Consider the following 26,226-nt stretch of genomic DNA (forward strand, 5'->3'; position numbering starts at 1 on the left):
TGTTCAGAGATTTTGTGAAAGTTTTTCCCTCTCCTCTGCTGGCAGCTTTTTTTTTTAATAGTTGAAGAGATTCTTTGTCTAATTGCACCCTTGCCTTAATCACTGAATGGGTGCAGTCTCAAACTGAGACCTGTGGGAGACCTTAGCTTTTTTAAGCTAAGGGCCTTTTTAGGGCCAGGTCTCCCACTGCATTCAGGACCATCTCCATTCCTCCTGATCTGTGTCTGGCCACTGGACCCAGATGGCTTTGGAGGAAAAAGTGGGGAAGGGGACCTTGCCCAGCTTCCCTCACTTCAATCCAATTCATTTGAATATCATGATATCACCTTCCTGGTGACATGGTTCTCTTCGAGAATGAAGGACAAACAACCACCTTAGAAAATAGGTAGAGGCTAACTCTGTAGTCACATCTAGCCTCAGACACTAATTGTATGACCAAGTCACTTAATTTGCCTGCTTCAATTTCTTCAAATGTCTAATGGGGACAATAATAGAAAAACTCTTAGCACAGTGCCTACCACGTGGTAAGTACTTTAAAACATGTTTCATTCCTTCTTTGCCTTCTTCCTTTCTTCTTTTTGCCCTTCCTTTCTTGCTCCTTTCCCTTTTTCCTTCCCTTCTTGCTTTCTTCCCTTCCTTCCTTCATTTCTTGCCTCCTTCCTTTTTCCATCCTTCATTCCCTTCTTCCTTCCTTCCTTCCTCTCTCTCTCTGTCTCTCTCTCCCCCCATACATACACATACACACACAAAACTAAGCTTAGCTCCTTAGATCTGAGCTCCAATCAAGTGAATAGCAGTTCTATTTGTTCTTCTTTTCCAAACCCTTGTGAACCTCTTCGTCTTCTAAAACTCAGTCCCATTCAATGTCATCACCATTTAAGGCTCAAAACATCTCACATACCTGGTGGAGAACATTAGAATCCTTAAAATTCTCTATCTATTAACTTTACAAATCCTGCTTACCTGCCTCTAGCACTGACCTTTGACTTATATTATTAACCCACTTAAGTCCCATATTTATGTAAGTCAATCATTTGACTTCAAAAGGCCAAGGTCTCCCACTATGTTTGGATTGTCTTGATCTATCTCTTGCCTCTGGACCCCGATGCCTCTGGAGGGGAAAGTGAGGCAGGTGACCTTGCACAGCCTCCTTCACTTCAATCCAATTTATTTGTGTGTCATGGCTTCTCCTCCCTGATGTCATGATCTTCTTCCAGAATGAAGGACAAACATCATCATTCCCCTGGGATCCATAGGGGCTGAGAGAGGGAAGGTGGTCTGATAAACCTATCGATCATAGCCCTTGTATCTGAGTTACATATTTTAATGCTCCTCAAACACTTAAAATACACTGACTCATCTGGCCCCATTACAACCCTCTAATGAAGCATCTCTTGTTATTATTTCCATTTTGAAGAAGAAAAAACTGAGGTCAGAAAAATTAACTGACCAACCCATGATCATGCAGGTTTCTGATTATTAGTGCCTAGTCTCAAAGAACTCGACCACTGGACCACACTGCCTTATTTGGCACAACAAATTTATTTCTATGGGTTCCCATTTTTATTAATTTATTTCTTTTTTTGTTTTTGTTGCTGTTTTCCGTCATGTCTGACTCTTGGTGACTCACTTGGGGGTTTCTTGGCAAAGAAACTAGAGTAGTTTTCTATTTCCTTTTTCAGCTCATTTGACAGATGGGGAAACTGAGACAAATAGGGCAAGTGACTTGCCTAGGGGCACACAGTTGTCTGAGGTCAGATTTGAACTCAGGATGATAAGTTCTATCTACTGTACCCCCTGCCCTCTCTGTTGTCTTACAGAGGAAACTACTATCTCCTTATTGCTTTGATTTCTGAAGTGGGAATAATATGCATAGTGATTAGCTCTCTAATTTCTTCTGGACAAACAAAAAAATGTTGGTTCAGTTTCTTCATCGTAAAAAGAGGGAGGAGATTGGACCAAATCAGGGCTCTGGTAAACTGTGGTTTGAGGGCCAAATCTGTTGCAGCCAGTTTTTGTAAGGCCTTCCGACAAAGAATTATCACTACATTTTAAAATACAATAAAACTTTATTTTAAAATGTAAAAACCATTCTTATCTGGATGGGCTGTATGAAAATATACACAGCTGGCCAGATTTGGCCCTCTGGATACATTTGCTAATCCCTGCAATGGATTGATGGTCTTAGACTGATAAACTTTTTGGACCATGGGCCTGATGTAGTATATTCCAGCACAGTACTTCCATTTAGTTTTCACTATATTCTACTCTTTCTCTATGTCCCGACTCAAGGGAAGGGAAACAAGTTGAGGTCCATTAGACCTTGTGTGAAAGGCCCAGGATATCTGATATTAGAACCTTATTCACTTCCCAGTACACATGTACAAAAAACCTGCACTCAACAAATCCAACTATTTGAAAAAGAATCATAGCACAAATATATGTATATAGTTAAGTTATTAAATATGTGTGCTTATAGTGAATATAGTAATATACACATACATACACATATGTAAATATATTCCAAATTATGTGGGGTTTGTTCAGTGAAGTATATATGCATATATACAGACATATACATATAACACACAACACAATGTAATATACCTACACACATATACATACACCCAGATGCAAGTCATTGGGATCTACCAAGTAATGTCCTAGAGCTATCATGAGATCAGTACATCCCGAGCCTTGTATCTTCATTATCTATTTTTTGTTGTTCACTCATCTTAATCATGTCTAACTCTTCATGACCCCATTTTGGATTTTCAATATCTATAATCCTACCTAATTTATTAAACATTCTTCGCTTCTGCACACAGAAGGCTTCCTATTGCTTCCCAACAGACTCCATTTCCTATTTCCATGCCTTTAGAATGGCTACCCTCTTCCCTATTCTCCATTTTTGCGTGCTCTCTCTCTCTCTTTACTCTGCCTTTTCTTTAGAATCCCTAATATCCTTCAGAGCTCAGCTTAAGTGCCATTTTCTGTATGTATCTTCTCCTGACCTCCTACCTACAGTAACCCTTCCCTATAAAAAAATTACCTGGTATCTATTTGGTATGTAGAGATTCATGTTTCCTGATAAATATAAGGAACGTATGAGCAGGACTTTGCCTTTGAAATTTCAGGACCTCTGAGACTGCCTATATAGTAGGCATTTAATAAATGCATGTTGATTAGCTGATTGAAGTTCCTTGTGAGGACGGTGTGTACCAGAGGTCTTTCTGAACCCAAGGGAGTTTTAATTATACTCAGCAGACTTAATTACTAAACAGAATATAGTCTCTTTACTAAGGCAGGAAACCAGATAATCCAATTAATCACAACATCCCATTCCCAGAATATTCTGGCAAATGGAAAGTTTACTATATTAACAACATCTTTTCCTAGCACAAGTCAAAGCTTTGTTCATATATACAAAGAGAATCTGCCGACTTCTAATAGTCTTTATTTGGTCTGCAAACGCTCCTCATCTCTGGTGTCATGGCAGCCAGAAGACACCCAGGAGTTTCCTCATTGGCTCTGTTTCTGTTACAAAGGGAAAACAAAAGAAAAAAAACTAACAAATGTGCAGCTTCCAACTGGGGGTCTCTGTCTCTGTCTCTCTCTCTCTCTCTCTCTCTCTCTCTCTCTCTCTCTCTCTCTCTCACACACACACACACACACACACTCGCTCCCCAACCAGGAGAAGGCACCAGCTTGTGCTGGAAGGAATCCCATTGTGGTTGGGAACAAGGCCCCCCTGTAGCTTGAGATCTCCGAGGCGCCGCTCAGCAGGGCATCCCTTCCTCCGGCGCACCAAGAGGGCCACTCCTTTTGTCTGCAAGTGGCTCTGTCTCTACCTTCCACGCCGGGAGGCCTTCCTAGGCCTCTCACAGCTTTCCACACCTTGAGTTTGTCCCCTTCTGGGCAAGAGTTTCGTGCCTGTCCAGAACTGCTTTCCAAGAGTCTGCCCACGGAGCTCCGTTCACGAGAACACCATGTCCCAGCGCTGGCTCATGACTGAGGTCTCACAAGGGTTGATGACCATCTCCCTGCTGTCCTCAGTGCCATCTCCCATTATGTCTGTATCTAGGCAAAGGCGGGAGGCCATGTGCTTGATTCGGGGGCCAGACTTGGCCCATCGCTGGTAAAGGCAAAGAGGAAAGAGAATGAGCTGAGAACTTGCTGACTAATAGCCCTTTCCCTATCAACCACTCTGTGAGCTATGGCCTAATAAAAATGCTTAAGGTATATGGCTAGGACCTTCTAGGGAATTGATCTCACACAGTAATAAAGTGGCAACTAATTGTTCAGGCAAGTGTGGGTTCTTGTTTTCCTTTTTTTTTTTTTTAAATTAAAACACACACACATACAAGTCAATATGTCTTCCAGGAAAGCTTATTAGCAGAAGATCTCTTACCTGAGAATAGGCTTTGGGGGATGGAAAATAATTTGCAAAAACACTTAAAGTAATTTTATATTAGTGAGTGCATGGATGGGGGTGGGAGGAGAATTGATTTAGACCCAAAACTTTGGAAATCATCTAATCCAACCTCCTCATTTTACAGATAAGGAAACAGACTTAGAAATATGTGATTTCCCAAGACCACATAGGGATTAAGTGGTGCAGAAGGTGGTGAACCTAAGTACTCAAAATTCAAATCCAACACCCTTTACACTGCAACATGTTCTGAGATATGGAGATGGTGGGTATGGCTGGCAATGATGAGCTTTCTCTATGCTGGGTCAGGAAATGGGGGACTGACAGAATTGGTTTCCCAAAGGTCACTTGGTATCTGCTTTCATTCAGTGAAGTGCCAGAATCGAGATGAGTTATACCCCACACTGATCATGCTGACCAAATACACTTGATGCTGTGGAGGAACCAGGAGACATAAAACATCACCTGTTTATCAATATAGCATTTAGTACCAGAATACCAAGCCCTTTGATAGGCATGTATCTAAATTGAAAGCTGGTTCAATACAGAACTATGATATGATAACAATACATTGATATTGAATTTCTAGCTTCTAACCCTATTGGGTTAGTAATATGAATATTACTATTCTCCATTTTGGGGGTGGGTGGGAAGGAGTGGTTGGATCTGTAATTTTATTGGTGTAGGACAGAGATGTCAAACACAAGGCCCAATTACAACTACAACTAGATTAAAATGTAATTGGGAAATATTTTAAAAAAGAGGTAAAACTATAATAGAACATAGTTAAAGTTAACAGGTAGTTTTCTAAGTCAAAATGTGAGCAGCAGGTAAATTTCTATTTTTTTCTTCCCAACTAGATATGACAACCATTAGACACAATTATCTAGATTTACATATAGATATACACATATGTCTGTATGTATATATATATATGTATATGTATATATACACATATATATATATATATATATATATATATATACACCCATTCTATTCAGAATTCTATCATTTTTTTCTTTGGGTGCATATAGCATCTTTTTTCATATGTCCTTTGTAGGTAATTTTGGCAATTTACTTTATAAAAGTAAAATGATTTATTTATTTAATAATTTGTTTTATTCTATAAATTCTATAAATTAGAAATAAAATAAATAAAAATGTAAAAAGAGAGACAATGGCTAGGGAGAAAAAGTGAATAGCAGAGATCCTTATGGTTTAGTGGCCCCCATTTCTGGTGAAGTTTTACACCACCAGTATAAACAATTCCATCTAGCAATGTAGGTCAGCAACTATTCAGTAATTTAAAAGTCTGGTGGCCTAGCCACTGAGTGGTAAAATGACTTACTCACAGTCACCAAGCCACCATTATTCAGAGGGTAGAATTTGAATCCAGATGTCCTTATGATATCACCCACAAAAGCTGCCCCAATGCTCTTTTCTCCTGAAGCTTCCCATGTCTCACTTTCCCCACCCCTCAGCTAAGGGTTTCTTATCCTGCTTTCTTGAGAAAACCAGTCTTTCACCTTGAGCTCCTTCTGTTTTCTTCATTTTAAAACTCTTTAAACTGATTCTGATTACTCTTCCTTTTTCCTAGACTCTAATAATGAGACAGTCCCTCTTTCTAAAACCAATTTTTTCTATACAGACCTTTGATACTATCTCTTCCCACCTTCTCTGGCAGATTGAGACCTCCATCATTGTCTCTCTAATCTTCAATCTCTCCCCATCTACTGGTTCCTTTCTTACTGCCTTCAAACATGGCTGAGCCTCTATAATTCCTAAAATACCTTCACTAGGCCCTATAATTCCCTCAAGTTATGGACAATATCTCGCTTCCCATTCTTAGTCAAATTTCTTGAAAAAGCTGTCTACATTTGCTGCCCTTGCTTTCTCTCCTCAGTGTTTTGAAATCTGGCTTTCAATCTCATCCCTTGAATTGTTGTCTCCAAAGTCAGTCTCTTAATGACCAAATTTTCTTAACCATGTTTGATACTGTTGATCACACTCTTCTCCTGTATTTTATTTTCCCTCTGGGTTTTCATTACACTGCTTTCTTCTGGCTATCCCATGCATTTGACTGGCTCTTCTTAGTCTCCTTTGGTGGGTGATTATCTATAGCATGTCCCATGAGTTTATTTTCTCCCTTTCTTTTTCTGATATTTTAATTTTCTTTCCCTCTCCTTCTCCTCCCAAACCTATGACCAAAGTTCATTTATAGAACTTGATATCTTGAAGTATTGGTCTTGGGCCCTGTAATAGGCCCACCTCACCTGTTTATCATCTCCTTCCTTGCAAGGAGAAAGCTGCACTTGAGAACCAGGGAAAAGCATGTGTACTGATAAACACAGTTGTTGCTGGCAGATCTGCTGGGCATAGGTATAGGCCCATTCCTGAAAGAGAGTGGAAGGAAATTAAGGGGAACTCAAATTTGGAAATGCTGGAATCCTGAAGATTGGAATATTTTATGAGGAAAAGGAGGAGGAGGAGAAAGAGAAAGAGGAGGAGGGAAAAGAAAATGGAAATAGTGTTAAGAACAACAGTGATGATGGCTCAGATTGGGTTTGGAAAGATCTTTGCATGCAGAGGATTATCAATAGTTATCAATACTAGGCAGTGTATCATAGTCAATTCCTGTTCTTTGAATAGCTTTGTCCCAAATTGAGGTTTTGTGTAGTGACAGGTCATGTAATGAGAGGTATTCATCAAAGGGAAGGATAGAGAAAGACAGCAGAGAAAAAAATTAGAGGGAAAAGAGAGAGACAGACAGAGACAGGGACAGAGAGACAGAGATAGGGACAGAGAGACAGACAGACAGAGACAGAATCAGAGGCAAGAGAATAATGGGAGAAATGGGAAGGGGGAAGATTACCCTAGGAATCACTCTTAATAGTAAAGAACAATGGACTGAAAAGTCACATTTCCTCTCTTTTCAAATCTTTTTCCTCTACAATATATCCTCCACATGACAAAATTTATATTTAAGTATAAACCAGACCATATTACCCTCTTTCAAGAAACTCTAGTGATTCCCTGTTCCCTCTCCTATAAAATATGATTTCTTTTGTTTGGCATTTAAAGCCCTTCTCATTCATATATTCTCTTCTCCAATGACACTGGCCAATTTGCTAATCCCTGAACTTACAATTTTCTCTCTTGCTTCTGTGTCTTTGCACAGGCTCTCTTCTAGACTGAAAACATTCTTTTCTTCAGTGTTTTCTTTTGGAATCCAAAGCTTCCTTTAAGGTTCAGCTGAAGTATCATCTTATACAGGGATTATTTCCTGATCTCACTCCCCAGTTGTTGATGTTTATCCACAAAACTACTAGAGGTGTTGAAGCCCTCCCTAGTTACATATAAGTTCCTTGAGATTAGGAACAGTTCCTTTTTTTTTTTTTGTCTTTGCAAACTTGGAGTTCAGAAGAGTACATTACATGTAGCAAATGTACATGTACATAAGAATTTCATTGAATTAAGGGCCAAAGAGACAATAAAGGCCATGGAGTCCAATCTTATTTTTGACAGAGGAAGAAAATAAGAAAAAGGAATATTAGGTGCTATACATTCATATAACTACTACTACTACTACTACTACTACAGTTATTACTGTTGTTAGTAAAAACAAAAACACATAACTGGCATTTATATAGCGCTTTTAAAGTTTGCAAAGTCCTTTCCACATGCTATCTCATTTGATTCATTTATTAGCCTAGAAGGTAGGTGCTCTTATTGTCTCAATACTACATATAAAGCAATTGAGGCTAAGGGAGATCAAGTAACTTGCCCAGAGTCACACAGCAAGTAAGTGTCTGAGCCTGGATCTGAACTGGATTTTCTTAGCTCTAAGCCATGCACTCTATCTACCGCATTGCCCAGCTGCATAATTAAGATTTTAAGTCAGGTTCTCTGAAAATCCAATGCTTCTCTCATGATTACAAGCTGTTGCATTTCAGTCCCTTGATCCCTTTTTCACAGGGCTAAGGCCTAAGGTTTGCTAAAAGATTTTCTGACAGGCTGGAAGGAAGAGAAATTTGTGTAGTTTATCAAGACAAATGGCTATATTTATACAACATCTTTCATGTGAAAATCCCCAATTCTCTTTAAATGGTTCACTGTTCTTAACTCTCTGTTGAGCTGAGAATGGGGACATAGGAAGGAAACCCGAATCTGCTAAGACTCTTCCTTTCTTCTTGGAAAATGGGGATAATTCAGGGAATTGCTCCTTCTTTTCCTCACATTGGTGAGATAAAGATAAATGCCCCAGGATTATAGACTAAAAGGGACTTTCAGAGGTCATCTAGTCTGATTTCTTCATACTAAGGAAAATGAAGCCAAGGGAGGTTAATTGATTTTCACTTAAAATGCATTTGAAATTGTACTTTTATTTTCAGTTTCAAATTCTTTCCTTTCACTCCTTTCACTCCCTCACTTATTGAGAAGGCAAGTAATATTCTAACCAGTATACATACAAAATTATTTAAACTACATTTTTATCAGCCATATTCTAGGGGAAAATAGCAAGGAAAATAAAGAGAAAATGCTTTAATTTGCACTTAGTATACATTACTTCTCTATCTGGAGGATGATAGAATTTTACATCATGACTCCTCTTGATTTGTGGCAGGTCATTGTATTGATCAGAGTTACTAAGTCTTTCACAGTTGACTATCTTTACAATATTGCTGTTACTGTAGATTGTTCTCCTATTCTGCTCACTTCATTTTGCATCATTTCATGTCTTCCCAAGGTTTTGTTTTGAAGCCATTTGCTTCATCTTTTCCTGTGGCATATTATGTAATCTATCATATTCACATACCATAACTTGTTCAGCCATTCCTCAGTTAATGAGATTCCCCTCAGTTTCCAATTCTTTGCAACCACAAAAAGAATTGCTCTAAATTTTCTTCTACATATGGATATTTTTTCTTCTCTTTTGATCTCCTTGGGATATAAATAATAGTGGTATTGTTGGGTATAAGGTTATATATGTACAATTTTATAAACCTTTGAGCATAGTTTCAAATTGATCTCCAGAATGGTCAGGCTAGTTATAACTCTACCAAGAGTGTATTAGTACAACTATTTCTTTTCAACCCCCTAGAATGGTATTCTCCTTTTCTGTCATCTTAGCCAATCTGATGGGTATGAGGTGGTACCTCAGAATTGTTTCAACTTTCATTCCTCTAATTATTGGTGTTTTAGAGCATTTTAAAAGACTATTGAGAGCTTTGACTTCTTCCTCCAAAAACTGCCTGTCCATATTCTTTGACTATTCATTAGTTGGTGAAAGCGTCTTATTTTTATAAACTTGGCTCAATTCCATATATTTTTGAGAAATGACTTTTATCAGAAAGACTTATTGCAAAAATTTTTCCCTTCCAAAATTTCTTGATTTTCTTCTAATTTTGGCTGTATTGTATTGTTTTGTTTGTATAAAACTTTTTTTAATGTTATGTAATTAAAATTAGCCCTTTTGTCCCTTGTGAAACAATATTATTTTTTGTTCAGTCATGACCTCTTCCCCTGATAGATCTGACAAGTAATTTCTTCCTTGTTCCCCTTATTGGTTGATGCTGTCATCCTTTATGTCTAAATTATGCATCTATTTTGAGTTCATGAAGTGAGATGTTGGTTTATGCCTAGTTCCTACTATACTATTTTCCAGTTCACAGTTTTTTTCTTTATCTTTTTTTTTTCAAGGCAATTGGGGTTAAGATTACTTATATCAATTGCAATGGACTTGTGATGAAGAGAGCCATCTGCATCCAGAGAGAGGATTGTGGGGACTGAGTGTGAATCACAACATGGTGTTTTCACTTTTTTGTTGTTGTTTGCTTGCTTTTGTTTTCTTTCTCATTTGTTCCCTTATCTGATTTTTCTTACAACTTAGCTGTTCCTACTTTTTTCATTAATTCCCTTTACAATTTTGGCCTTTTGTTCCTTTGGATGAATTTTGTTATTCTCTTTGTTCTATAAAGTAATTCTTTGGTGGCTTGATCAGAATAGAATTGACTAAGTGAATTAATTTGGGTAGCACATTTAGTATATTGACTCAGTTTAACCATGAGCAATTAATATTTTTCCAATTATTCAGATTTGTCTTTATTTGTATGAAGAGAGTGTTTTATAATTGTGTTCATATGGTTTTATGCCATGTATTAGGGTCAATTTTTATAAAGATGCCACGTATAGATAAAAAATCATATTGCCTTCTATTTCCATTCAACAGTCTCCATAAAGCTATCATATCTAACTTTTCTAAAATTCCATTCAATTTTTTTCATTTCTTTCTAGTTTATTTTATGATTAGATCTATCTAAATCTGAGAGAGGTAAGTTGAAGTCCCCCATTAGTATAGCTTTACTATTTCCTCCTGTAATTCCTTTAACATCTTCTTCAAGAGTTTAGAAGATATGCCACTTGGTGCATATATACTAAGAATTTGGTTTGACATGCTTTTTAAATTAGTTGTAGAAGAGTGTGTCTGTCTGTCTGTCTCTGTTTCTCTTGTAGATGAAGGAAGGGAAGTTGTCAAGAACTATATCTCTTCTTTGCCCATATGCTTCTCGCCCAGACAATGATTAAAAACAAGCAAAATAGTTAACTAAAGGAGACTTGTTTAGCCATAACAGGCTAATATTGAGTGAGAAGTAAGAAAGGATGCAGTTAGTCCATCATTTCAGCGATCTGAAAATCCAGAATAAATGTCAGGCTTTATGGGAAGGTCTAGGTGCAGAGCTACTGAAAAAGACAGATCAGATAAATTAGCAGCTTCTGGGTTCAGAGGCTGTTTCTTGATTCAACCAACTGAACTGATTTCACTCTTGAAAGCTCCCTTGCCCCTGGGTAGACCATTGAGGCTCTTTGGTACTTGGAAGTGATATAAAAAGGCTGAACTAAGAAAGTCTTGAGAATGGTTCAATATCTTTCAAAGAAAAAATTAACCATAAGTTACTTGAGGATAAAGGCTAGGATAATGTTTCCACTATAAAAATGTAAGTTCCTTGAAAGCAGGGTTTATTTTGCTTTTTCTCATTGTTTTCTCATTCCAACCAGTTATTTTCAAATGCCTTTCTCAGTGAGTGCCTAGGCTCAGCTCTTTCCAGGGCAGGAGCCAAGGTAAAAACTTGTGATGACCGTGTATTTTAGAATCAGCCCGAGTCAGGAATTCAGGTTAAGGGAAAATCCTTGATCTTTATTCTTTGCAGAGGTGAAGAGGGAATGGTGTAGTGAGAGCAGTCGCAACACAAACCTGGCCAGCAGTGCCTCTGCCTTTCTCTCCCCACCCACCAAAATCGTCCCTACTTCATTTCCTATATAACACGTCAAAACTTGCACAGAGAGTGGACGGGGCCATTTTTTCCCAAGCATATATTAATAGAGTATCGTCCAATTGCAATTTAGCCTCAAGCGCTTGGGACCTCAGTGCAACGACTCAAGAGCTTCAGCCCATTACAAAAACTGCTATGGCTAATAAAAGCCTTTCTTGAATCTGACACACTGTCAATCTTCTTCTCAGGGTTACCTATCATGTCCATTCTTGATGACATTCTACATCTTGACTTCCTCACCAGTGAATTCCCCTATTTGACCAGTATGTATGAGTCTTGGCTTGTATTCATTTGTTCTCATGGAATTAATCTGGCTCTGATGTTTTTATTGTTTTGATTTCTCTCATGAAAGACATTCTGATGCATACTGATCTATGTGATACTAGCCCCTAAGATAACTTCAGGCTTCAAAACTGGTCTGCCCTTTCTGTGTAAATGTTTGCTATCACCACCATGACCACCATCACCATTATCATCTTTATTTCATCTTATTCCAAATCAATGATTCTTTTAAGTCAAAAATAAACATTTCATCTCATCAGGATAGGGCTTCCCTGAGCCACAGCCCCTCGTAAGACTTGTTAGTTTACTCCCTTCACTCTTTTATGATTTGGGATAATATCACAATTCCAATTTTACAGATGATGAAACAAGAAAAATAACTTATTTGAAGTCACAGGGCAAGTAGATGGTTAAATCAAGAAATAACCTCTGAACCCAGAAGCTTCTAATTTATCTTTATTAGGTAGCTCTGCTCCTGGGCCTTTTCACAAGGCCTGAAATTTATTCTGGATTTTCAGGCTACTGAAATGATGGGCTAATAGCATTCTTTCTTACTTCTTTTCCCCAATTCTAGACATCTAGGTGGAAAATCAGGAAACCTAGCATCTGAACACCTTCTGGGCCAATATGCAGGCCCAAGATTATAGTTCCTGGAAGCACCTGACAGACTACCGGTTTCAACTCTAACCTTTTTTAGATGGGGAACCCAAGACCCAAAAAGATTAAGAGAGTTGCCACACAGCTAGTTAAGTAAAAGAGCTGTTATTTAATAGTTGAGTTCTCTAGTTTAATAATTTCCCAATAATTAAGTGCCTACTATGATCTAGGCACTGAGGCAAGTGCCAGGAGTGTGATTACAATGCACAGAAGTGATGTGTGATAAGAAAGAAAAGGTAGGTTAAGGCTAGGTTGTGACAGGCTTTAAATATTTAACAGTATGCAAATACAATCCTAGAAGTAACCGGAAGCTACCGGATTGACCCCTGGTCATTCTCATAAAGAGAGGGGCCACTTGAGTGATCCGTTAAACAACGAGTTCTGCATTTTTAATCAGTTGTCAGTCAGACAAGAGAAACCGGGGCGTCCAGATACCCACGATTTCAGTCTGTGCCCAATTCCTCTCCAGTTTCCCTTTTGGATCTGCCTGCTTCGGCAAGGAGGCCTACACATTGGCAGTGCCCCACAAGAAGGTGCCAAGGAGCTCTCCAAAGGCTGAGCGGCATTTTAACACCCGCCCCCACACAGAGACTGCTTCCAGAGGAGGAAGACGGCGAGAATGTCAAGATGAATGCTGGGCTCGAGAAGGCTTTTTATTTAAGCCAGCGAATAGAATGCTACCCAGGAGCTGGGTTTGCTTTTGAAAGGGGGCTTCCTTGGGAGGGGATACTTGTCCCTGAAATGTCTGTAATAAATGAAATATTGGAATGATTTTACCCTGAGTAAAACCAATTGGCAAATCATTCCTCCTTTCACGGCAGCCACTGCAAAGAGAGAAACTAAGGCAAACGTGGAATGTCTCAAGGACTAAAAAAAAAGCTAGAATATTCTCACTGGAGTGAGAGGGAGAATGTCTCAACAGCATTTTTCAAAGTCTGATTAGCTGCTGTATGAAAAGATGCATGAAACACTGATCTCAGCCCTCATACTTGGTTTCCCATCAGCAGGTACTTTACTGGCAATTACATAATTCAGCCTGACCACACTCCCAAGAAACATTGATCAGTGGCCACACTGTGGGGAAGGGAGAAAAGAGAGGGGCTGTGTCCACGGCCCAGGACATGGGGAGAGGGCCTGCTGTCTAAGAGGTTTCCGATTCTCATTCTGCAGCTTGTCAGGCTTCCTGGAATGGCTCATGATGAATGGGTTTATTAAATGAAATCTGGAGTCAGAAATTGACTCCAGGAAGGCAGCAGTGGCTGCACTATCTGGTATTGTCTCTGCCTAAGTACCAACAGGGAACTGACCTGAAGCTCTCTAATAACATTTTTATCTGGGGGATGGGGGGGGGTGGAATGGGGTTTAATTAAATGACAATCAGTTATTAATGGTTCCTCTCCTTCTTACACATATATGAACATTCACATGAGTGCACATATGCATAGACACAAAGACCTAAGAATTTGCTGAAAGGAAAATGAAATCCTTTAACAAAGTAGGACTAGAGGGAGAATACTCCTGGGAGTCCAGCCAGGGAGACAGCTGTACCCTCAGTCAGTTGGAGCAAGTAACAGCAGACAGGTTAGGGAACTGGATGCATTCACTGTTAATGCCCTTCCTTTTCATTCATTTCATTTTAATTTCTTCATTTTGTTTTTCCATTTTCTTGGAAATTTCTTTCCAATGGAAAAAAAAATTCACTTTCTTTCTCCTCATATTTCTTCCCCTTCCAATTGAGAAAAAACAAAACCCCATTGTAAACATATAGTTAATCAAAAGAAATGCTCCCATTAGCTAGCTATGTTCAACAAAATGTTTCACTTACACTCTGAATCCATCATTTCTGTATCAGGAAATAAGCAGCATATTTCATCATGAATCTTCTGGAATCATGGTTGGTCATTAACCCAATCAAACTTCCTAAGTTTTTAAGGTTGCTTGTCTTAATGATATTGCTGTTATTATACACATTTTTTTCTTTCTGGTTCTGCTCCCTTCATTCTGTCTGTATCAGTTCATATAAGTATTCTATTGTTTCTCTGAAGCCATCCCCTTCATTGTTTCTTATAACACAATAGTATTCCAACATATTTGTATAACATAACTTTGTCTAATATTCCCTAATTTGATGGGCACCTCTTAGGTTCAAATTCTTTGCTACTACAAAAAGATGCTATAGATATTTTTATTCATGCTTGATGGTTTATTTTGTTTTTGTTTCTGCTTAGGATCAATCTCTCCATTGACTTAGCTTTCCCTTTATTTCCCATTTTCTCTTCTTCCCCTTTCCTCCTGTTTCCTTGTTGAGTGAAATACATTTCTATACCCAACTTTGTGTATGTAAGTGTGTCTATGTGGTCTTCCATGCTTGGACAAGCTCAGTGAAAATGAGGTTGGGGTAACTTTTCTGTGTCTCCCATCCCTTCCTCCTGATTTGTAAAGACTTTTAGTAATGTACTCAAGTTGTAAGATAATTTTCTCATCCCTACCTTCCCTTTCCCCTTTAGGGTATTTGTCTTCCCTTTCCTATCTGTTTATCTTTAAACTCCCTCTATGACCCCTGATGATGGGGTTCTGGAGAAACTCCTGTATCAACTCTCCTATTCTTTATTTGCTTCATGATTGTCCATTCTGCTTCCCAGGTCAAGGCCACGCAATTGCTGTTTCCCTCTGAACTTGGTCCTTGTTCCATACACAGAAGATGGTAGGTGGTTGTTGCTTATTGAATGCCATGCCTAAAGACAGGCCCTTTTCTTAGTCAGGTCTGGATCTGTGACTCAGAATTGGGTAGTTGAGTGTCTGTTTCTATACCTCACAAATTCAGGTCCCTCTTGGCTAGATCTGAAACCGTGGCTTTCCCTGGTAACACCTTGTCCTGCTCAGGAATATTCTATGTGGCCCAAACTGCCTTGATCTTATCCCCAATGACCACAGACTTGTCTCCTTAAGATGATCTGGTTGGGAGAAGTGACTCACTGTGATTTTTTTCTTGGATTTCCTCAGGAGAACTACATCTATTGTATTTTCACTCCACAAACACTGCTTGAACACATGCTACATTCAGGGCACCGTGGTAGGTGATGCCCATATAAAGGATGAGTAATCACACAATACCTTCCCATAAAGACCTTAAAGTATAATGGGGAAAAGGAGCTAAGACATGTCCACAAATAACTATGGCAAAGATATCAAGAGCTAATGAAACCCAGAAACAGTAATAAAGGGAATTTGATGAGGAAGCTATCACTTCCAGGGAGCAAGCGGAATCAGGAAACGTTTCAGAGAGAAGATGGCATCTGAGTTGAGCCATGAAGGAAAGAAAAAAAATGAACAGATTGAAAGAGGGAAGGAACATGTTTCGGGCCTTAGGAGCTGCCAACAGGCACACACAAGTCTGCATGTCAACACAAACATCTTCAGCCCTCTTTTTGGAATAACCCCTTTTTCCTTCCCATTCACAAGTACTCTAGCGGGAGGAAGCATTTCTCCAAAGAACTCCAGGGACATCTGAGACTCTGTTCCAAGGACTTAATTCTTTGACATGACAATGCTATATCTTTACTGGTTACTGAGCAGGAAAGCCATTGAGTCAGTGGATCTTCCACAAAGAAAGACCTCAGCCCTGGACTTTCTTCTTTTCCTATTTGAAGCCTGGACTAGGACTATTCAAGCCTGGCTCTGGAGGGTTGAGTCACTTTCCCCTACCCTGTGAGAAATGTTAGACTATAAGCAGATGGCGATTTAAGGTACATTTGTAGACTTAAACAAGCCTAAATCTTGGCCTTGGATACTTTTTCCACTTTTCATCTGAGTGTAGATGACTGAACAGTGATCCTGTGCTGGACATGTCCAACCTTGCAGACTACATTGTGAGGTAGAGATTTACAGTTCCTGGGTTCTCAGTCAGTACCTAAAGCACTTTGGGAGGAACTCTATAACTTCGTTAGAATTTCATGGAAGAGATGTCCACTAGTGAGAGCATAAGCCTGATGTTCTGGCCAGAAGACAGAAGACAAGAACCTGGAGGAAACTGTTTGGACAAAACATATCTAAAGTGAAATGCAAGATGTCTAAATGGTTTATGTTGTTTTGGATGTCTTTAATTCTCTCCTTCCTTAGAGAGCATAATAATATTTAAAAATTGCTATATTCTATTTTAAGTCAAATCATGCTTAGGAGTTTTTGCATTAAGTACTCATGTAAAAATGAAATAAACATCTCATATATAATTTTCATAGTTCATTGATAAGGTATTTTCATTTTTTCCTTTTAGGGGAGACCCTAAGCATAAATTAAAACTAAGTTTTAAGTATATTAAACCCAAGTTTTTCCCTTATAGCACTGAGTTAGAAGTATAAGTGAGGAAAAAATCCTGACTCTTATTTTGGATGGTCAAACCCTTCAGCACTGAACATAATCTACATGTGTGTATCCACTACTGAGAAGGGTTTCTTAGTGGAAGTGGGCAGAATATAGTGCCCCAGCTCCTTAGGTCTGGCAGTGTTTCTTATTGCTCCTTTTGTATAAGTCCAGGTTCCTGAAAGATAACACTTCTTGGTAGTAATGGTATGGTTCTGAACTGGCATCTGGAAACTCTTTTGTTTTCAAAAACAAATCTTTGAGAGTTGCCATTTTTAATGGTTTTTAATCACCGTATTGTTGACTAAATTCATGAGAGTATCAACCATGGAGGGTCTTTTGATTTCATGACTGGATGTTAGCTTCCTCACAGGAATCATAGAGAGATAAACTACTTTCAGTCATACTCAATAAATCTGATGGAATGCACTTGTTATCATCCTTCACCATGGCTAAGTGAGGTAATATTTGCTTGTTCCAGAAGTATCTTCTAGAGGTTTCTGACATGTTTATCATGTGCTTCAAAAATGTTTATTGGCTTTCTTTTTTCCAAAAAACAAAAACAAAAACAAAAACAAAACACTAAACAAACCCCAAACCTTGTCCATGATTGTTGTAGGGTGATGGGCTCTGCATTGGGTTTATACTGTGCAGATTGTTAGGAGAATGCTTTCCAAATGTGGAGGGTATTTTATAGTCCCCAAAGTGTACATTAAGACTAGTATTGTGTATATGTTAATTGCTTTAAATGAGTTCTTCCCATTCAGCTTTGATTTCAAGATCCAGTAAGTCATGTACAGGCTTCTCTGGTGATATCCTCATATGTCTTGCTTAGAGGGAATGAAGGTAGTGGTAGGTGCTGCCTTCATCAAGGAACTAAATAACACTTATGGATCCAAGCTCAAAGCCTTTTATATCTATCTTTCTCTGGCACATATAAAGAATTTTATATTGATCAAATGCAAAAAATATTTGGCTATAATTTAAGAGCAATTTTGTGATATGAATGGGCTACTTAATGTGTTTTTCAGTGGAGGATTATAATTCTAATTACAATTAAATCAAGTAATTGGCTATAAGATGTTTTGGGTTGATTCCTTCTTTAACTTGGAGGACATGTCTTATTTAATTTTCAAGAAATAATAATATATTTAAAGTTGGATGGGACTATATTGGACTTAAACTAGCTCCCTAAAAATGTTACATCTTATATCAACTGCTCTTGACATTATTGTTTTGGTATTATATTTTACATAGGGAACAGTTTTCCATGTGGGCATATTAATATTGTTAAGGATTCCTTGGGGATTTATAGGTTGTGCAAGATGGGAATCATATAAATTGTATGTTTAGATAGGAACAGATGGAGAATATTCACGATCTCTCTTCTATGCAATTCTTTCCTCAAGAAGGTGAGTTTTCAGACACTTCATAAATTATGGAAGATATCTGTAGGTTTAGGTAAACAGGAGAAGACCCTATAGTGCTTGGGGTAAAGAGAGACTGAGACAGACAGACAGAGACAGAGAGACAGACACAGAAAGACAGAGAAATAGAGAGGAAGAAAAGGCCCTAAGGGTTCTTAGAGTGGAAAGAGACACAGAGAGAAAGAGAGAGAGAGAGAGAGAGAGAGAGAGAGAGAGAGAGAGAGAGAGAGAGAGAAAGAGAGAGAGAGAAAGAGAAGAGAAGACAGAGAGAGCAAAAGAGGGAGAGAGGAGAGAGAAAGAGAGAAAAAAGAGAGGGACAGAAAGAGAGAGAGAGACAGAGACAGAGATACAGAGAGAGAGAGAGAGAGAGAGAGAGAGAGAGAGAGAGAGAGAGACAGCGACAGCAATGGAGGAAGAGAGAAGAAAAAGAAGGAGGAGGAGGAGGAGGAAAAGGAAGAGGAGGAAGAGATGGAAGAAGAAAAAAGAAAGGGAAGACAGAAAGTGAGATGGAGAATGAGAACGAAATCTAAGAAGGGAAAAGCTTCTTATGTGACCATCATAAATCACCCCAGACAATGCTGTCTTCCAAAAGGACTCCAGGTAATACTGGAAATTTTGGAGGCAGAGCTCCAGGACTAAGTAATGATTTAGTCTAAAAATAAATGAGACATTAGGGGTCATGTTTACCTCCAATAGATGAACCATCTCATAGAAAAACCAAGTGACTTATTTTGATGGTTTTCAAGATCAATACCAATCACTACAGTTAAATTGATTGCATAGTGATCCGTATCAATCATAGTGATGGATGAAATAAATGGATCAGCCATGCTATGGCCCTGCACATTTTGTACCTGAAAATGGTCTGTATTTGAGGAAGCTAGGTCCTATGAAAATGCTTCAAGGGGGAATATCTGATAGACTGATGTAAATCTCCACTGTTAGAGATTTTCTAATATATGCCAAGAAAACTGATGGGCCTGGAAAAATAAACTAGCTCAGTAAGAGAAGACTTTGGCTTCTGCTCAAGTAACCTTTCATTATCCATTCATAAAATCTACCTCTCTTGTAATCCCTCTCCAAATTCAATTCAATAAGCATTTTATTTAGAGTTTACCACTGTGTTCTTGGCACTGTGCCAGGGAGTGGGATTTCATGAGTAAAGGGGAACAGTCCCTTCCCTCAAAAAGCTTATATCTTACTGGGAGAAAGCACATATAGCAAAGCATATACAAAATATATGAAAGAAAAACAAGTAATTTCTGGAGTGGGAGACAGCATTAATACCTAGGGAGATAAGAAGATGCCTTCCAAGGCAGGGAAAACTTGAGCTGGCTTTGAAAGGATCTAGGAAATTTTCTTATGAGAAGTGATGAAACAGAACATCCCAAGAATTAGAAATAGCCTTGCAAGGCCCAGGGGTAGGAAATGGCAAGTCATTTTAGGGAAAAACCAGTTGGTCACTTTGGTTGGAATTTAGTGCATATAAGGTGAACTAATATGAAAAAAGTGAGAAACACAGGACAGAGCTAGATTTCAAATGCCAAGTAAAAGAGTTTATAATTTTATTCAGGATACAGGACAAATCCATTAAAGCTTCTTAAACACAAGAGTGACACGGTCAGATGTGGGCATTAAGAATATCAGTTTTGTGGCTCTGTGGAGGATGGATTGGAGAGAGGAAAAGACTAGAGAGGAGGATAGTTAGGAGATCAGTGCAATAGTTTAATTAACCTAGGGTGATGATTGCTTGAATGGAGCGGAGAGAGTAGGTGCAAGAAATGTTATGGAAGTAAAATTGACAACATTTGGCAGTTGATTGAACATAGGAGATGAGGGATAGGGAGGGCTTGAGGATGATTCTGTGGTTCTAAGCCCAAGTGGGAGGATGATTACAGAAATAAAGAAATTAGGGAAGGAAATTAGGAAGGAAAATATTTTTGCTAGAGAGATAATAATTTCTGTTTTGGATACATTAACTTTGAGATATCTATAGAGCATCAGTATGAAGTCTCCTGGGACTCAAGAGAAAAGAGAGTTTTGAAATGACAGAAGATAAGGAGGAATGATTATAGCTAAAGAAGAAGCATATGATGATGTTATGGGGTAAACTATAGGAGAAATAGATTTGATAAAAGGAGAACTAGAATGGTATGAATGAAAGAGAAGGTTAGTTAAAGCATGAAGTAAAGGATATAGAAAAAGACAGGTGATAAGATTAGGCCCTTCAGAGATATGGGACTTTTTCACTCACATATCTGTCATAAATTCTATTAGTTCATCTGAAGTTTTTCTAAATCCATATTAGAATTTGTCATAGAGAAGAAGAACAAATACAAGCATAACTCTAGCAGACAAGGATTGGGGAAAGTGAATTTCAAAGAATTTAAAGAAGGAAAAATGAATCCAATGGCCTAAAATTCTATAAAAATTCTTAAGATTAAAATTACATAATTTTACCTCCAATAGATGAACCATCTCATAGAAAAACCAAGTGGCTTATTTTGATGGTTTTCAAGATCAACACCAATCACTACAGTTAAAGTGATTGCATAAGCAGCAATAATTCTTATCAGGAGGAAAGGGGTCATGACTGCAAAAAAGTTTAAAAAAGCTGATCTAGATGATAATATAGCTAGATGATTACAGAATTTATGAAATTATTGAACCTAAAAAGTAGTCTTTAGTAAATCAATCTGGACATGAAAGGAGGTATATAGAAGAGTAATCCAAAGACTTTTATTTGGCTCTGTGTCATTTTTTAAAACAATTTTTATAATATTTCATTTTCCCAATTATATGTGAAGACAATTTTTAATACTCATTTTTACAAAATTTTGAGTTCCAAATTTTCTTCTTCCTTCTTTCCCTCAGTAGTCTGTGCCATTTTTTTCAATGACTTAGATGAAGGCATAGATGGAAATCTTTCAGGGAAACCACCAGATCTCCAGACTCAAGACTTTGGAGTCATCTTTGGTTTCTCCTCTTTTTACCTTCCAAATTTAGTCTACCGATTTCTGTATATTGTTAGTTCAAAATGTTTTTGCGTAGATTTGTCCCTACTTGTCTATTTCCATTGCTTTCACCCTAATCTCTGTCCTTATCACATCATGTTTTAAATTATTGCCATAGACTTCTCAATTAGTTGCCTTTCATCCTTCCCATTCTATTCCGCACATGGTTCTATATTTATCTTCTCCAAGTGCCATTTTTTTGTCAAGAAATTCCCTTTCTCAGATGCCTTCTGTGACTGTGTGGTGCATAAGTGGGGATGGGTGTATAGGGATTATCCAGGGGAGTGTCTATTGATCTGCTCTGTCCTCCCTGGGGAAACATGTTCTTCTCAGAAGGACCTATACCTTTGGAATGACATAAGTCTTGGGCAGTCTCTCAGTACCTTACCATATGCTGGCTGAAAGAAAGGCAGGAAAAATGGCCTACCCGTGATCCTTAAAAAGGGACAACTCTGATGGCCGTCTCTTGTCTAGCATCATGATGACTACTCTTATCCAGCAGTTAGAGCCAGAACTCAGCTAGGGCCCCTGGCTTCCTTGATGGATGTGTTTCCTTCCTTGAACACAGCTGACCAACCACTGGTCCTGAGATGGATGTTCCTAGTTTTGGAGATAATTTTGTGATTGAGAGAGATCAGAATATTTGGGTTCCTCAGTGTGTGTGTGGGGGGAAGCACTATGGGATAGTCCCATTATATCTATAACAGAACATTTGGGAGAAAATAAATGTAGACAGAAAGAGGAGCCCAAGCCCTGGCCTAGTTTGCCAAAAGACATGGACCTTGAAGGCACTGTTTGGATCAAATTTGTTTTGTTTGGATCAAAACTTGTTAAACTGTGGGGCTCAACCCTAAATGGGGTTGTGTAACTAAATGTGTCAAGTGTGAATCGTGATTTATTATCAGTAAATGTTTGATGTGCATACCATTTTTATATACTCATATACCAGGGTTCATATTAAAATGTATCCGGAGAAAAGGGATGGCTGGTGGGAAAAGAATAAGAAGCCCTTGTTTAGATATGGCAAAGGGAAGGCAGAATGCTACATAATTTCTTGATGTTTTAAGTATATGATGCTCTGAAGAAAATAATATGGGCTATGTTACTATGGCTACCTAAGTTTTTATGTCAATGAATGCTTGTGGATCTTACACATATATACATATATATATATATATAAATATATCAAGTAATGAGGTGGTTTTGTGAGTGTATGTATGTATGGATATGTGTGTGTGTTCAGCAGAAGTAAATAGCTGCTGTATACCTGACTTAAGCTGAACATGGAACAATTTTCTTCTCCCTTTGGGGAGAACAAATATATGAAATTAATCTATACTTCAAGTAATTTCCCCCCAGAATTCCAACGTGAAGGTTTATAGAGTCTAAAGGCATTAGGGGAAAAGAAGTCTAACCCTGAATTTAAGCAGTCAAGCACCTCTTAGGATGAATCTAGTTCATGTGTAAACCCAGAGTTGAGAGGGAGAGGGGAGGGGACACCAGCAGTTTTATTGTTACATAAGGAGAATATATATAGAATAAATTTTTTGGATTTGCCAAGGTCAGTACAATGTATTAAGTGACCACTTTTAGATGAGTAGGAGGAAAGGAAGGAAGACTGCAAAGAAGACTATTTTTTAATAGAGGGAGTGGGTGGTGAGGAAATAGAGATATTGCTACCAACTTGTATAAGATGCCTGACAAATAAAGGAAGAAAAGAAATTGGGTAGCAGAGAAGGGCAAAGTTGTAAAATTATGAGTCAAGAGTAACTAATCCCTAAAGTACCTCATAGTTCTAATCTACAGTCTCCTTACAATTGAGTCTCTGTAGAATTGAATAAGAGCTATGTTCAGTATCAAATACTGATGCTAAGGGTATGTATGATATATAAAATATATAGATACCTAATAGAAATATATGACCCAAATATATTCACCAATAGACAAGTGGTCAAAGGATATGAATAAATAATTCTCAAAAGAAGAATTGCAAAATATTAATAACTATTTGAAAGAATGCTTGAAGTCATTACTAATTAGAGAAAAGTAAATCAAAATAACCCATAAGTTTTACCCAACTCCCAGAAAATTTAAAAAGATGATAAAAATGAGATATGTATATACACACATATATATCCACACACTTTTTTTGTTTATAGTATATTTTGTTTATAAATATATGCAAATACTTTTATAGTAGCAAAGAATTATAAACAAAGGCAATTCCATCTTCGGGGGAATATCTGAACCACCTGTGACACGTGACAAAAATGTAATATTACTGTGTTATAAGAAATGAGTACCATGAATAAAGGAAAGTACAGAAAGTCTTACATGGATTGATGCTAAGTGAAGTAAGCAGGGTTGGGAAAAACAATGTATCCAATGACTACATCAATGTAAGTGTGAAGAATAAAAATCAGATATCTATTGATATTATGTATCAATTGTTTTATAATTATAAAAATTAAGCTTAATCCCCAAAGAAGATACACAGGGAGATAATCTTTCCTGCCTCTTTTGCAGAAGGTGGCAATTACAAGTATGGAACATTGGGTATAATGTCAGCTTTTTTAATGTATTGGTTGATTTAAATGATTTTTTGCCTCTCTTTTCCTCCTTTTTCATATCTCTTATTATAAGAATTTTTTGAAAAGGGGAAAGGGATAGAGATGGGAAAATTAAGAAATGAAAAAGCAAAATATATAATTATTTTTAAAGGAAAGGAAGTTATTTCAAAGAGGGATAAATATCCAAATGCGTAATTAACCTCTGACATTCGCTAATTATATGACTGAGCAAATAATTTAACATCTCTGAGACTTAGTTTCCTCATCTGTAAAATGAAAAATAAAACCTGTGGTAATCTCAGATAGTTATTATGGGATAAAATGAGATATTATATCTAAAGAACTCTGCAAAATTATTTGCTGAGAGGTACAATCTTGCTTTTTTTGTATTCGTATCAATAGGGCCTGGCAAAATGCTTGACACATCGTTATTGTAGTGGTTGTAGTTTAATCATTTCAGTTTTGTATCCAATTCTTTGTAATCCCATTTGGAGTTTTCTTGGCAAAAGCACTGGAGTGGTTTGCCTTTTCCTTCTCCAGCTCATTTTACAGATGAGGAAACTGAGGCAAAAAGGATTAAGTGACTTTTCCAGAGTCACACAGTAAGTAATAAAGGTTGGATATGAAGGCAGATCTGGCCTTCTATCCACTGTGTCACTTAGCTCTCCTAGCAAATAACAAGCACTTAATAAATGTTTTTTGTTGTTATTGTTCATTAATTCAGGAGGGGAAGAAATCAGAGGGGGATAAAGAGATTGAAGGCATCTGAAAGGGAGAGGATACCAGGGGTAGTGAGATCAAAGAGTCAGAAAGGGATGAGCGTTATGTTTAGAGAAGAAAAAGGACTGCTATTTCTTTGGGACTGATGGATGCAGGATGATGAGGAGATAGAAGTAGGGGGTAAGAGTAAAGGCTAAGAAATAGATGCTAAGGAATCTCTATATATGAGAGCTCACCTAAAGTAATATGAACATTTACAAGTCAAGAGTTAAAACTGCAATAGGAACCATGAAGGTATGAATTTCATGGACTTGGCATTTTAGCCTGAAGGCTATATTACCCATTGAACTATTTTTCTTTGTTTGCATTAACAGTTTGAGAGGTAGAGAGAAACCTGTTCTGAGTGACAAGGTGGACTTTCTCTCCCCCTCATTCCTCTGCAAGTAAAGCACAGAGGTTATATTCATTAAGCTCCTGCTAGTTTAATGACTGATTTAATAATGGCATAAAAGCTGAACATTAGGCTCTTTTTTCAGAAAAATTCTATGCATTTAGAAACATAAAAAACAGTAAATACAGCTGCTAAAAGCCTGGTAATAACCTTGTTTTTTCAATCTCAGCTTCTGCCTCTGATCTCTGCATAGAATTGAGTGTGAAAATCATCTGACATCTCATAAAAGCAGGTGAGCTGGGCTGTGTAATTTGACTGTTCTCTCCACACACTTCCACCACCATCTATGGACACAACTAGCACAACAAATGCCCAAGTCGGTGCCCTTACCTGAGGCCTTGCTGCTTCCCCATCTCCATCAATACAAGGACTCAGGATGAGGGATGGGAACTCTTGGCCTTCCTGCTTTCGGGACTGTAGGCACTTCTGTTTCTGACGGATGATTCCTTTCTGGAACAAGGACTCTTCAGGAATCCTAAAAGAGAGGCACAGAGAGGTAGTAGCTCCCTGCTCATCAGGTCCAGGGGGTTTGTCTTATATAACCTAGGAGCAGGAAGGTAAACAGCAGCTGAGGACTGACACTGCTTACAGATGAGGAAACTTGAGAAAGTTCACTTCATCAAAAAACTCGTTCAAGGTTACATGGTCAATAAGAGTCTGAGGTGGGGTCTCCTCTTGCTTGCAGGGTACTGTGCCTCACTTATAACAAAAAAGAATACTTCAGGACTGAAAGAACATTAGGAAATCTTTTAAGTCTATTACTCTGCTTTAGGGTAACATTAAAGCTATACTGCCTTATATCCCATTTTTAGGGAACTTTAAAGAAAAGATTCTGGCATTCCTTGAGTTACCCATTCCAGCAGCTAAAAATATGATAAAGAAATTCTTTCATAGATAGTTTAGAAATTTGTTCTAAATTAAATCCTACATATTATTATTTAAATGGTGTTCTTTCTCCATCCTTAATAGAAAGAGATTAATAG

The 26,226-nt window shown here is 37.9% G+C and overlaps 1 protein-coding gene across 1 annotated transcript in view; it reads right to left on the minus strand.

Moving 5' to 3' along the window:
* Positions 1 to 3,325: 3,325 nt before the first annotated feature.
* Positions 3,326 to 26,226, minus strand: part of GALNT14 (polypeptide N-acetylgalactosaminyltransferase 14) — a 313,597-nt gene continuing 290,696 nt past the window's right edge. The window contains exons 13-15 of the mRNA XM_031951227.1: positions 25,574 to 25,718; positions 6,706 to 6,825; positions 3,326 to 4,135 (exon numbers count right to left, since the gene is read on the minus strand). Coding sequence (XP_031807087.1) covers positions 3,977 to 4,135; positions 6,706 to 6,825; positions 25,574 to 25,718 — 424 coding nt within the window. The 3' untranslated portion in view covers positions 3,326 to 3,976. The remainder of the gene's footprint in view (positions 4,136 to 6,705; positions 6,826 to 25,573; positions 25,719 to 26,226) is intronic.

The sequence above is a fragment of the Sarcophilus harrisii genome, chromosome 2 (assembly GCF_902635505.1).
Source record: "Sarcophilus harrisii chromosome 2, mSarHar1.11, whole genome shotgun sequence".
Lineage (NCBI taxonomy): Eukaryota > Metazoa > Chordata > Mammalia > Dasyuromorphia > Dasyuridae > Sarcophilus > Sarcophilus harrisii.